Source organism: Manis javanica, chromosome 1, assembly GCF_040802235.1.
Source record: "Manis javanica isolate MJ-LG chromosome 1, MJ_LKY, whole genome shotgun sequence".
NCBI classification, from domain to species: Eukaryota; Metazoa; Chordata; class Mammalia; order Pholidota; family Manidae; genus Manis; species Manis javanica.
This window is the reverse complement of record NC_133156.1, coordinates 241315656-241329951: the sequence shown is the minus strand read 5'-3', so window position 1 is coordinate 241329951 and position 14296 is coordinate 241315656. Positions and strand designations below refer to the sequence as shown.

Below are 14296 nucleotides of genomic sequence, written 5' to 3'. Positions count from 1 at the left end.
GACCCACCCAGTAACCTATACTGACCCATCCACTAACCTACCATACTAATCCACCCAGTAACCTATACTGACCTACCCACTAACCTACCAGACTAACCCACCCAGTAACCTATACTGACCCACCCACTAACCTACCATACTAACCCACCCAGTAACCTATACTGACCCACCCACTAACCTACCATATTGACCCATCCACTAACCTACCATACTGACCCACCCACTAACCTACCATATTGACCCATCCACTAACCTACCATACTAACCCACCCAGTAACCTATACTAACCTACCCACTAACCTACCATATTGACCCATCCACTAACCTACCATACTAACCCACCCACTACCCTATACTGACCCACCCACTAACCTACCATATTGACCCATCCACTAACCTACCATACTGACCCACCCACTAACCTACCATACTAACCCACCCAGTAACCTATACTGACCCACCCACTAACCTACCATATTGACCCACCCACTAACCTACCATACTAACCCACCCACCAACCTACCATACTGATCCACTAACCTACCATACTGATCCACTAATCTACCATACTGACCCACCCACTAACCTATACTAACTTACCCACTAACCTATACTAACCCATCCACTAACCTGCCATACTAACCCACCCACTTACCATGCTGGCCCTCCCCACTAACCTACCATACTAACCCTAGCACACAACCTAGTATAATAAACTACCTCACTAACCTACACTACCCTATGCCACTAACCTACTGTAATAACCTGCTCTACTAACCTTCCACACTAACCTACACTAACCTACCCCACTAACCAACCCACTGTAATAACCTACTCTGCTAGCCTACCCCACTATATCCCACTAACTTCCCATGACCTACTCCTCTGACCTATGCTAACCTACCCACTGCCCCTCCACTGCCCCTACGAGTCACCCTCACATTGTCCGCATGGAAGATTAAAGGCGGCGGATGTTGGCAGGGGGGTGAGTCAGCAGGTCACCCAGCTGGCACCTAAGGTAGGCGGCTGTCTGCATGGGGAAGAGCTGGACAGGAAGAGGGCAGAGGGGACGCAGGCACAGTAGGAATCGAGGACATGCCAGGGCGCCTGACAGGCAGCAAGGTCCAGAAGCAGGTCCAGCCAAGCAGTGGCCGTGGCCTCCAAGAGAATCCCCCCAGGAGGAGCTCACTGGGGCAGACTGTGTACCCAGCCAAGGTTCCATCCCAAGCACCACACCTGCTCCAACCACTCCCCCAGAACCCATTCTTATATAGCCCCTCACCCCCTGGGCTGCACCCTGGGCCCCTCACCCCCTGGGGCACACCCTGGACCCATCACACCTCTCAGGGAACAATCTGGGCCACTCACACCTCCTGGGTGGGAAAACCCAGGTCCAAGTGGAAGGGTGCCAAACAAATCAGTGCATCTACCATGACAGGGGGTGCACCAATGGAGGGGTTTACTCTGTGTTCTGAGTGTGGGCTCACTGCCTACCTGCTGGCCCAGGATCCTGGCGGCACCTGACTGGCCACCTCACCTGGAAGAAGGGGCTGACAGCAGGTGCCCATTCAGTCATGACATGATCATTTCACAGAAAATGACCCCATGAGGGTGAGCAGGGGAGAGGTAAATAGGACCAGCTGAGATGCCAACAGATCTCAGTCACCTGTTTGAGGTCAGCATGGAGGAAAACGCAGAGATGAAACAGACAGTGTGGGTGTAGGGGTGGGGCAAGGCAGGTGTGCTCACAGATGGGGCAGGTGCGCTCACAGAGGGAGCATGTGCGCTCACAGAGGGGGCAGGTGCACTCACAGATGGCATGCATTACCTCCTTGTGGAAAATAAACCGGCCAACAACACAGAAATCGGCAAACAGATGCACAGGACAGGTTTCCACACTCCAAGAATCATGGGCTGCAGGGTTAGGGTTTTTCTTTGTCTTTATTGTACTTGAAAATTCTTCTTAAGTGAACAATCTTGCTTATGTAATAATAAATGACTAAAAGATGGGTTTATTCCTTTCCTTTTTTTAAATGTTTTAAGACAAAGTAATCACATGTTGTTTTCCTACTGTTTGGGGTCAAGGAGTAAATGATCATCCCAGCACCCCATTCTGAGGAGCAGCAGTGCGAGCACCAGCTCCTTCTGCATCCCTCCCACACCAGGCACGGGCTCACAGGCATGCCAGTGTCCCCGCTATGGCCGCCCCCTGCACCAGCGTCGGCCCTCGCTGCTTCCTCAGAGCTCTGTGCCACCGACGGGGGCTTTACAGCCACTGTGGACCCTTCTGCAGCCACGGCCTGCTGATTTCAGCGCCACTGCCAGCTGTTTATTTCCTTATCATCGCCTCGCTCCAGGTCCCCAGAGAGATCTGTCCTTGGTCCAGGCTAAGCCTGACTGTAAGCAACTGGCCAGCACACGGCCTGGCCTGGCTGTCCTTGGCCAGGTGCCCACCCAGATCCAACCAGCTGTAGCCAGGAGAACAAGGGTCTCAATACCGGACACGGTGTCCACCAGGGTTCTCCTGAGGAGAACCCACAGGGCATGCATATGTGGACACACAAATATATTGCAGCAAGTGCAAAATCTGCAGAGTGGGCAAGCAGGCTGGGGGCTGAGGGAACACTTGCCCTCTGAGTCCAAAGGCTGTCAGAATTCCTTCCTGCTGGGGCACCCCTGTCTTTTCTTCTCAAGGCCTTCAGCTGATTGGAAGAGGCCCACCCACCCTGGGAGAGTAATCTGCTTTACTGAAGAGCTACTGACTTAAATGTTAATCTCTCCAGAATAACGTTTGATCAAATATCTGGGTACTGGGGCCTGGCCAAATCAACACATAAAATTCACCATCACGGACACATAGGCATGTGGAGGCACAGTGTCCTTCTAACAGCAAAACCTGTAATTTAAACAACGGAATGGGTTAATCGGGGCTGTTCCTGCAGTGAGAAACGGCTTGTTCTTGAGTTGAGCAAAATGAGCGGATAAATCACGCTGTCCCACTGGGCACTCATCCAAGGCTCGGCCAACGGCAGGCGGAAGGCCACACGCCCTCAGCCCAGGACGTGACTGACTGGAGGCTCTACCGAAGCAGGCCGGTATGTGCTTGTGCTTTTCTGAAGAGCCTCAAATCAGGCTTTCTGTGTCTAATGACCTCTGCTGGAGAAGTCGGCCACAAAACAGAATCCACAAATATTGACACCAAATAGTTCCTAAGTAGTGGCTTCCTACACAGAATTTAGGAAGTTTTTAGGAAGATGAGAAGCACAACCCCAGTGAATGTTTTTACATGCTGAGGAAATGTTTTCATGTGTTCAGTGAAACTGCTTTGCTGATGAGAAAATGTCACAGGACCAAAATGTGGGGCAGATAAACCCCAAAGGAGCTCAGTGGGCTCGAGGTGAACCACTGGGAAAGGCTCCTGAGGAAGGGTCACTAAAAGGACCTCGGAGGAGAATCAGCACCCCGAGAAACCGCACAAGAGTGAGAAGGCTTCTCTAGGCTGAGCGCGGTAACGGAAAGTCAGGTTTTACAGCCGATATGTTCCGAGCTTAGGAGAAAAGGGGCTTGAGTCTACAGAAAGAGGTCTTTGCACAGCTGTCTTTTTTTTTGTAACCCTCTAGCTGGGCTCGCAGTCCCCTCCTCAGCCACGGGAGAGTAGGAAGGAGAGGGACCGGCCACCAGGGCCGAGGTGCTCTGTCACGGCGCGCCCGCAGCCCGCCCCTCCTGGACGGTCAGCACCCAGTAGCAGGGTCTCCGTGTCTTAGCACCACCGCTTGACACTTAACAAGGACGCTACTACGGCGGGAGGGAGGGAGAGGTGAACAGGTGGGCAGACGATGGAGGGGTGGGCGGGATGGGGTGGACACACCAGCAGGTGGATGGATGCACGGGTGGGTGTGCAGAAGAAAGGACAGCTGGGTGGGTGGATGGGGTGAAAAGCACTGACCTAAGAAAATTACACAACAAAAAAACACAAGAAAACAAATGCTCAAGATTAATATTTAGCCACCTGTTGCCATGCCAACATAAACATCCCACATGTCTGAATAAATAATGATGACTAACTGTATCCACTTTAACTGCTATTGTTAAATGTTCAAGTGCTTCTCAGCTGGTTATGGATTTTCAGAAATACTGTTTTATTCCAGGAAGCAACGAGCCTAATTTAGGGTCTCCTTCCCTGAAGGAAGTGAAGCAAGCACTCAGAGAAGCGGCAGCCTGCCTCCTGGGGCAGCGCCCCTCTACCTCTATCGCTGCCAGCCTCGCTCCTCAGCATGGCCGAGAAAGACATCTCACTGCCCAGGAGCCGCGTCTCGGGAAATGCCCAGGAGCTCTGAGCAAGGGCAAAACCTTCCCACGGCCACCGACGTCAGCCATACTTCAGGGTGACCGAGTTCACGCTTAATCCAAGCATGTAACATGTGCTCTGCGCCGGTGCCTGGCGGGTGCTGGCCTTACCAGGGAGCACTGGGTGTTTCCTAAACATCTGGGCCTGGGCTGTGACATCTAAAATGCACAGAAAACTGCTCGGTGGCAGCTCCTGCCCAGGTCACAAGTATCTGCTTCAGGTGATGTCTGCACACAGGATGACCATTCATGCCCTGGGAGCTCTGGGGGCACCCACCCCTCACAACACCCCAATCCCTCGGGATCAGCAATGAAGACTGCTCCCCCCCTGGGCTCTGCTGGGACAGCCCACATTCACTCTGCACATTTGGATGCACATCTTTCAATGAATCCAGATTGCGATAATAGAATAAAACGACAGTTTCAACTGTGAAGTGTCTCCCGTGCTAGACTGTTAGGAGCGCCTCACATATATGCCCTTTGTTACTCCCCAGAGGACCCTATCTATGGGGAAACCGAGGCTTCAAGGGGTGCACTGTGAGCATGGAGCCAGAGCCCAGCCCTAGGCTGCCTGGCCATGCCTGCCCCAGCCTGCACCATGCTGCCATCCTCAGCCCTCAGGTACACAGCTCCATCGTGGCCACCCAAGGTCAGTCTCCACCCTGTCACCCTTGGTGGGGCTCGGTGGGGGCCATCCCTGGCACACCGAAGACCAAAAGGCAGCCCTGTTCATTTCCATCCCAAGGACCTGACATGGAATGCCTCCACACAGCAGGTTCTTTATGACATTTTAAAAACACTAAATAAATGTCATGACTTTGAAGTCGTGGAACCGCAAAGGCAGGACACTTTCTGCGCTGCGAAGATCAGGCAGAGACTGTCAGGGATTTTAAGTGCCCTGGCATTCTGCGGGGGCCCGTGCTGGTCCTATCAACCCTTGTCAGCCGTGATGCCCAGACTCGGAGGAAGGCTCCACAGGAGTGCAGCGCTGCCGGCGGGCCACCCCAAGGCCCAGCTGGGGCCTCCATTAGAACACGGTCAGTCCTCGGGCTCCTTCTCACTCAGATCAACCAGTCACCCCAAAATCAAACACCCTTGGTGCCCTTGCTGTCACTAGGGACAGCGTGGAGCAGTGGGCATCTGGGTGCCCGGTGCTCACACCCCAGCTGCGGGTGGCACTTGCCTCTTCGTTCCTGCCCGGCTGCCAACGAGTGTCCTTCCCACAGTCTATTCAGTGCTGCATGCTTAGCATGTTTGCTGCTTTCTCTGGGTGACTCTGCTGTTTAAAACCACGTGAAGCTGCGTGCTGGAGCGCTCTCTAGTGCCCCCGAGGGCAAGAGGGCTGGGGTTTGGCTTACAGAGAAAACAGTTGTGTTGATGAGCTCAATTCAGGCATGACTTACACTGTGATTGGCCATGAGTTCAAGGTCAATGAATCAGCCGTCTATATCAAATGCCTTTAGACAGAAGCACACAAAAAATAACATTATTTACTGACGGTCCATGAGAACAATGGCCAGAGGCTCACAGGAACCTCCCTGTTTTTTCTCTGGGGTGACGGCTAAGCATCCGCTGACTCAGTGTTCTCAGGGTCTTTATACTGTAACTACCGGGATTGATGAGAGTCGGCTGTAATTATGGCCACCCTAACCCAAGGCTGGGTGCTGGGCTCGGGCAGCTATGAGCGCCTCCTGGTGCAGGTGTTCAGACATGGCACCCCCAGGCAGTCTGCACCCCGGAGCCTTCCCCACTCCACTCTCCTCTTTGCTCTTCCATGACAGCTTGGAGGTGAGGGGCTGAGGACAGCAGAGCAACAGCACAGAGCCGAGGTCCCTGGTCACTGTCACAGCAAACATCCTAGAGAGAAAAATATTTCCAATATTCTGGCTTTCACAGCTACCCAGCTCTGCCTTTGCAGTTAGAAGGTGGCCACAGACGAAGCGTACACAAGGGGTCACGGCGAGTTCCGGCACAGATGGACCTCCACGGCAGACCCCCGTCCCACTGGCCGCGCTGTGCTGACCCCAGGCCAGGAGCGGAGCCTCCCTACCAAGAGTACCTCGCGTCCTGTGGCATGAGGAAGGCACTCACGTTATTCCAATTCTCCGTGATTTTGCAGCTGTTTATTACAGCAGCTGAAGTCAAATTGCCCTGGTACAGAGGCATTCCCGAGGCCCGGAACAGAGGGGAGGATTGTTTGTAATTTTTTGTTTAATGCAGACCGAGGCACGTGAATTCAGTCATTATTTTTTTCAACTATTACTTACTTCTTACCACATCTTGTTGCAGAAGAATTTAAAAGAAGACTTAAAAATTACAAAAAAAAAATGTGAATGGGGACTTCAGCTTTAACAGGATAGAATTACAGGGGCCAGACTTCCTCCCCTGTTTCAAACTAAAAAGCTGACAAAATACCAAAAACTACTGTTTCCAATATAGCTTACATCAGCCACCAGCAGACACAACCCAAGAGACTGAGCGCAAGCCCCGTGAACACAGGGATGTGGGGCACGTGGGGAAACCGAGGCAGCAGGCACACCCAGCAGCGTGCAGATCCCCACAGGAGGAGAGAGGGGTCAAGGGTCTGCAGGCAGCACGGGGCCAGCCAAGCACCAGGTGGGCCAGGGAGAAGGGGAGAAAACGGAGTCTGTGGCAGGAGCGGGGGGGACGGCGGGGCGCCGTGCAGAGGTCACACAGCAGAACGAGACAGCGAGCCGTCCGATGCCGGGGCCCTGCTGAGACCCCAGAACGCAGGCCCCAGGTGAGGGGACCCGTGAGGGCTACGAGGACACGTGTTTCTGTACCCAGGGAAAGAGAAGTGGCGTCTCTACAGATGCATCAGGTCCTGAGAGGATAATGAGGGGCCCGTCCCGACCAGCAGCTTACATGACCCACGCAAGCCCCTCGGGACAGTCGGCGCACTGCTGCCCGAGCAGCCCTGCATCCTGCTCAGCCCCATGCAGGGGCAAGACTGACCCCGAAGGGCCAGCGCAGGCCCGGCCACCCCAGGAAGGCTGACTGAAACCAGCCCTCGGGAACAGAGGCGTCCCAGCCACGAGGCAGGGGTGGGGGGGCAGGGGCACAAGGGCTCCAGGAGGCTCGGCGGCTGTGGGGGCGGCTCCACGGAAAGGACACGCCAAAACATACAGAGTCCACTTAAATATGTGCGCCTTTTTAAATGTCAGTGTCCCAGTAAACCCTTTTCCCTTAAGTGAAAATTCATGTGCACAAAGGTAAATAAGGGAATAACCACTAGTTAAGCTTCTTCCTCAGACCTTACAACAGAACACAGGGCAGGGGGCTGACCCTGCAGGCTCCTTGGGGCCTTCTGGGCAAGGTTGGTCTGCTCCTGGGACACACGGGGGGCTGCACAGGGCCGGCCAGCCGCCCCCAGGAGCACACCTCTGCTGCGCCCTCAGATGGGCAGGGCACCCGGCGCGAGTGGGTCCGACCTGCCTTCAGTGAGCTGTTTTCTGGTGGACAGCCCCTTGTAGGACAAAGCACCATGCCAAGAAGCCAAAGTAAACCGCCTGGGAGAGGGCAAAGGAGAAAGAGCAGACAGAACACGGGGACAGCCACAGGGGCTGATCACTCACCCCCAAAACTCTGGGCAAAGTTCTTGGGGGTCAGGGCCCCCATCTCTCTACCCTCTAGGGTGCAGAGAAATGAGGAGAGGCAACCGTTTCAGAAACTAATCACCAAATTAACAAGAGAACCCACCCGTATGCAGGTCAGAAGGGGACCCCAAGGAGTAACTCAGGAAACAACTACCACACCTTTCCTCAACATCTTGCCAGCAGTATGTCACACGAGCAATCACGTGATTGAAGGGTCCCTTAGGGTTCACCCATGTGATCTCTGGGCTTGTGACATCTGCACAGAAACCAGAGGACTAGGATGGAGTACAGCTCGCTTTCAGACAAAAAAATGTGAATCATTGGAATTACAGAATTTGGAAAGATTGTAAACTATCAACAATATTTTCTTAAACACCAATGAAGTATTCACTCAGCCCCTGGCATGTTTACGCTGAATCCACACAGGCGGTTTACGCACACACAGAGCTCGACCAACAGCATGCTGGCCCAGACAGGGAGTAACACGCATACATGTCCTGATTGACTATTTAAGCATCAAATTCAGTAAAGCTTAACTCTTTTCAATTGAATTCACAAAAAAAAATGTATGTTCAAGAAAATCACATTTCCTTGTGTACCCCACAAGCGTACGGAAGCTGTCAGGATCAAAATGCTCAGTGAACCTGGACCCTGACGTTCCAAAGACCTTACATGTTGGGCACTGAAGACCAGAGATCCACACAGTAGGTAGGAGACTAGGGGAGCCAGGTCCCCAACTCCAAGTCTTAGGTTCTGGTCCCCAGTGCACAGCCTGGTATTTCTAGTCAGAAAGATGGAAACTCACACTTTCCTAACTGAATCAGTGCAGTGCATGTCGTGTTCCAACAGACCTAGTTTACAACTAGACGGAGAAATCAGCTCTGGAGGCTGGGTTTTGTCACTGATTCTGTTGACATTTTTGATGCTTAACCTTGAGTGGGTGCAGCAGACGGCCCTTGTCTAGTGTGCTGGATGCTCCCTTCTAATAAAGGGCCCCATTATTTCCCCAGGCAATGATCCCTGCTGGCTCCCACAGCCGCATGCGCGCGTGTGTGTGTGTGGCAAGCACACGCGAGTGTTGGGCAGACAGGACACCCATCCTGGCTCCAGCTGCTGGCCACCGTCTGAACTCCAAAACCAACGATCAAACCATCAGTTTGTGCAATTGCTCCCTCTCCCCTCCACCTGGCCCCCTCGGATAGGAAGCCTACAGCTGCCAGCAAGGTAGGGAAACTGAGTCACAGAACTGCACAAAGAAGGAAGCAGGGAGGTGCATCTAATCCACGTCGCAGAGGCAGCATTTGGACCGGGGATGAAGCCAGGCCCCAAGCCTGAGCTGCCCTCTCCGTTCAGCCTCAGGGACTGATATGCTCTCTTTTATGACTATTTCCCTGATTCTACAAACACAAAGGAGGGAGGGAGGTCTTCTAACACCCGGAGTCCAGCTCGGCTGCTGGAGTTTCTAACGAGGGGGCTTCCCAGACGTGGCTTTCAAATCCACGTTCCAGAGGGCCATGGCAGGGCGGCGACAAAGCATGGCACCCACTCCTCAGTGGCACGTGTCACACTCAGCCGTCCAGGAGCCGGGCTCTCCCAAAGCTCAGTCTGAGCACCAGTCTCCTCTTCGGAGCACAGCATGCTCAGCTGCTGCCTCTGGCCCCCAGCCTGCACAACCCCGAAGGGCAGCCGGCAGTGGGAGGACATAGCTGGTCCATCACCATTTTGGAAAGATAAATTACCGAGACCTAAATATTTTGAAATACCCAGATAGTACTTTTCAAATGCAAGACCAACTTCATCATGACAGAATTTTAAAGTGAAGTTGTAATTTGTCCTTGGTAAGCCAAGGCCCCAACCTGAGGCTGGTGTCCCCTGGATGGGCTGGGCCAGCACGGCCTGCAGCCAGGAGGCCGCCTTTGCATCTACTGACCTTGCCAATCTCAGGCCCAGAGGAGGGGAGGCCAGCTTCCCCCCGCCCCCACCTCTCCAGCTTGGAGGGAGTCCCCAGGGCACAGTCAGGAGGGAGGGGGCTTCCCATGAGCCACAGGAGGGTGAAAAGGGCTGGGGGAGAAGTGCCCAGCCGGAGAGCCCACCGCTAACGTCCTCCTGCTGGTCCCAGGACACGCCCCTCGATCCACCTGTCAGGAGACTGCATCTCTGTGCAAAGGGACCTGGTGGGTCTCTCAGCAGCCAAGTCTGGGGGCTCCAGTGGAGGCTGGTGAACAGGCAGGCTGTGATGCAGGGAGCTGGAGACTCACCTGGCGCCACGATCCCCAGAACCTTCAGGAAGGGGGAACTTGGGGACCGTGGGACGTCTACCTGTGCTCAGGGTGCCAATGTCCAGCTGCTGCAGAGCAGCCGTGCGCACCCAGAAGCCCACTCTTGGCAAACTGTGTTCCCCACCCTCTGGCTATTCCATGCAGAGAACAGAACAGGGCAGGGACCCAAACACGCAGCAGGTGAAGGAAGTTGAGGAGTGTGGGAACACCTGGTGGGCAGTAGGCACACCTGCCCAGGGAGGATGGAGCAGAGCCCCCTCCTTGCAGCCATCCTCAGTTCCACAGGACCCATGCCAGCCCACACCCCCACACTCCCTCCAGCACCAAGGCTTCCTGTCACGTGGATGGCAGTGACACAACTCCACGGCGAGGGGCCTGGGCTTCTGCTCTGGGGAGCTGATTCCCACGACCTCACAGTGGAGGCTCCAGGCAGAGGAAAGAGGAGGGGTGGAGGGCAGGGGCCCATCCGAGGCCAGATCACCAGTGCAGATGGCCCAGAGCCGAGAGGGGTGACAAGGGCACACTTCACCTTCTGATGCCAGCTTCTCAGTCATCGTGGTGACTGAATCCCACTATAGTGGTGAACAGAGTATGAAATTCAAACACTAAACCAGCATTTCTGTGGGACTTCTGAGCTGGACTGATGCCCCGCCCGCTGGAGAAGGAGCGTCCAGGAAGGTGGCCAGGCGGCAGGAGGCGGGAGGCGGGAGGCCACCGTGGGCCGTCTGGCCCGCTTCCCGCTGGCGCGAACTCCAGGGTCAGACCAGCCTGAATCACCAGGAGGTCCCACACCACTATTCTGGAGCTGCGACCACAAATCACAACAATCTAGTGCCTGCCCTGCTCCACCTACTGACACAGGGGCAGGCGCATCCGGTATTTTCCAGTGATTCCCAGTCCATCCTTTTTTTGCGGGGAGGGGGGTCTTGAAGACAAGGGGGTTGGTGTATGGGTTACACTGCCCAACTTTGGGCCTGCTCCATTCTTTATCCAATCATTCCACCAAATAATTTTTTAAAATAGAGAATAGCATATGCATCAAAGCAGAGATCTGCGAGAAAAGCTGAAGGTTAATGCTCTTCCATGAGTGGAGTTTGCAAGGAGCTTGCATCCCACCAGGACACCCCTCTCCAAGGGCCTGGGACGCAGACCAGAGACCGCCGCAGGGTGCTGCTGCCCCCATGGGCTCCCTTCCCTCTTCCCTGCTCCCCAGCCCTCCATCCCTGTCTCCTCTCTGTTCCCAATGCCTGCTCCTGGCTGTCAATGCTTCCACCGTGCCCTCAGTGCAGGGGCACTGACCCGCTCACGTCCTTCAGTGAGAGCCTGTCACGGCGGAACTGGGCCCTGCCCCGTCCTAAGTGCCTCCACGGGATGTGGCAGCCATGGGGGCACCCTCACTCTGGGCCTGCGCGCACAACTGCACAGTGGGCGCCTGCCGGCTCACCCACAGTCAGCTTAGCTCCAGGAGGGAGTGGGTGGGGTCAGCACCCGTTCTGCTGCCCTGCAGAACCCATGAGACCAAGCACGGTCATCAAAACATCTCTGAAAACTACAAAAACCCGTGAGAGCACGAGGTAAAGTTTATGCACCTGAGCGCTTTCTGAAAATCTTGCAAGTGAGACGACCCTGTCTCACCCTCAGCTGTTTTGCAAACACTGTCAGGTTTCTGGGGACAATGTCCCCATGCCCGGCAGGCCGGTTGGAGGACCCCGTTTTAGTTCTACAACACTCATATTTTAAAATACTGCTCTTTCTTTTTTAGCAATTAAGATTTGGAGGCAAAGCAGAGTACGAGCACTAGACTGGCCGGATGGGAAAAACGGCCTCGGAGTCCAAGTTTTTCCACTGACTCACTAAAGAATTAAATTATCCATATCCAGAAAAACCTCAGTCTGCCTTAAAGTGTGTCTCTGGAGTGCGATGCCCGCGGGCTGGCAGCACACACTACTAAGGACAGCCTGGGTCGGCCTCCCCGGGCAGGTTTCGCAGGCTGGGGGGTACCGCTCCCAAAGGCATCTCCATGGCCACGAGGAGGGGGATCTGTCCACGTACTTTGTCTTAAGAGTTCCAACACTGACCGCCCACTTCCTGAATAGTTCGGTCTCAATTTTACAACTTTCGCAGGCTCTTCGGCGGTGCCAAAAGTCCCCGGGCTCAGCCAAGAAAGTGGAAACTATTTTTGGCATTCAGAAGGGCAGCTGCGGGACGCGGACTCAGGTCGGCGCCTGAGATGCACGCCTGTCTTTTCAGATTTTGAGAAGTTCCAGTCCCAGTCTCATCAGAGCCCCTCCGGGCGGGCGCAAACTCTGGGGCAGCGGGCCCCGGGGAAGGAGGGCTCCGGCCTCGGGGAGGGCGCTGGGCGCGGGGTTCCGGGCAGCGGGCCCGCGGGGCTGCGCCGCTTCCCACCGACTGAGCGCCAAGTCGCGGCGAGGTTTGGCGCGCCCAGGCCGGAGAGGAGAGCAGGGCCGTGCCCGGGCGGAAACCCGTTCGGACCCCCCGTCTACACGCGGGAGGCGCCCGGAGACTCCAGAGCCCACAAACCCTTCCGCGGCTCTCCCAGAACCCGGGCCGCCAGGCTCGCTCGGGAGCAGGGCAAGCCCGAGAAGCACGCGCCCCGGGACCCCGGGCAGGAGACTCTCGGGGCCCGGCCGGGAGTGGGGACGTGGGGGAGGTTCCCCCGGAGCGGGTGCCAGTCACGGCGCCCCTGGAGGAGGGGAAACGGGAAGGAGAACGACGGGGGCGCGGGGGGAGGAGGAGGGGTGCCCTGGGCTCGGGGAGGAGAGGGAGACGGGGCCGCAGGGGGAAGGGGGGCGGGCAGGAGCTGCCGGGCGGGGCGCGGGCGGCGAGCGGGGCTTCCCCGCGGCTCCGGACGACGTCCCGGCCCGGCGCTGGTTCTGGGCGCCAAACAAAGGCGGCTCCGGAGGCCGCGCGCACGGCGCTCGCCCGCCCCCCGCGCCACGGCCGAGGCGGACAAAGGCCCGCGGCAGCAGCCGGCGCCCGTACGCCCCGACCCCGGCCCCCGCCGCCCCCGCGCCCCGCGCCCCGCGCCCGGCCGCACTCACAGGATGGAGGTCTGCGGCGCCACGGCGGGCACGGCCTCCAGCAGCAGATGCATGCAGCGCACGGTGGTGCGGAAGCACAGGCAGCGGCTCGGGCACCCGGCGCCCGGCTTCGGGGAGACGGCGGCCAGCGCGCCCCAGCCGCAGCACAGCGCGAGCGCCAGCAGACAGCGGCCCGCGGGGCGCACGGCCATGGCCACGGCGCGCACGGGCGGAGGACGTTCGCACGGGGACCCGCGCAGGACCCGGCGCGTCCACGGCCGGCTCGGACTGCGCCCGCCCCCCGGCCCGCGGCCCAGCTGTGTGCGGGGGGCGGGGGGCGCCAGCTGTGCACATGCGCGAGGCTCCTCCCTGCCCACCCCCGGGGCCGGGGCGGGGCGAGGCCCTCAGGCCGGCGTCCGGCCGCTGCGCCCCCACCCCCCCGGGGCCGCCCGCGCAGCCTTGGGGTTGGGCCCCCGGGGGGCAGAGCGGAGAAGGGGCCAGGGCTTCACCCCAGGTCTGCGCTCAGGAGCTGGGGGCCTGCTCCAGGTTGCTCCACCTCGCCTAGTTGCGCTTCGCACGTGTGCAGTGGGCTTTTGTTGTTCAGTAAAACACGTTTAGAGAGCTTCCTGGTTCCAGGCGCCATGTCCTTCCCTCCCCCCGTGTCTCTGTCTATCTCTGTCTCTCCGTGTCTCTGTCTCCTTCTGTCTCCATGCATACACGCTGAGCAGGATTAGAGCCAGGCAGCCAGGTCCTGTCTGAGACACAGAGGCCCATCCGCTGCCTAGCCCAGGCCACTGCTAGGAGCAGACTTGGTGCGGAGTCTTGGGCACAGGGCTGGGCCTGGTGGACACTCCAGGCCATTTCGTTCCCTCCTTCGGGGACACCTTTCCCACGTGGAACTTGTGCAGGATCACCAGCAGAAGCCACAGAAGGAGGGAAGACACTGAGTCACAAACACACACATTTGCGGGTACCTTCTAACAATATTACATACATTTTCTCCACTGATACT

The 14296-nt window shown here is 56.8% G+C and overlaps 1 protein-coding gene across 1 annotated transcript in view; it reads right to left on the bottom strand.

Annotated features, from left to right (window-relative positions):
• The window catches only part of PXDN (peroxidasin), a 73307-nt gene extending 59694 nt beyond the window's left edge, over positions 1-13613 (bottom strand). The window contains exon 1 of the mRNA XM_037026468.2: positions 13306-13613. Within this exon, the coding sequence (XP_036882363.2) occupies positions 13306-13496 (191 nt within the window). The 5' untranslated portion in view covers positions 13497-13613. The remainder of the gene's footprint in view (positions 1-13305) is intronic.
• Between the last annotated feature and the right edge of the window lie 683 nt (positions 13614-14296).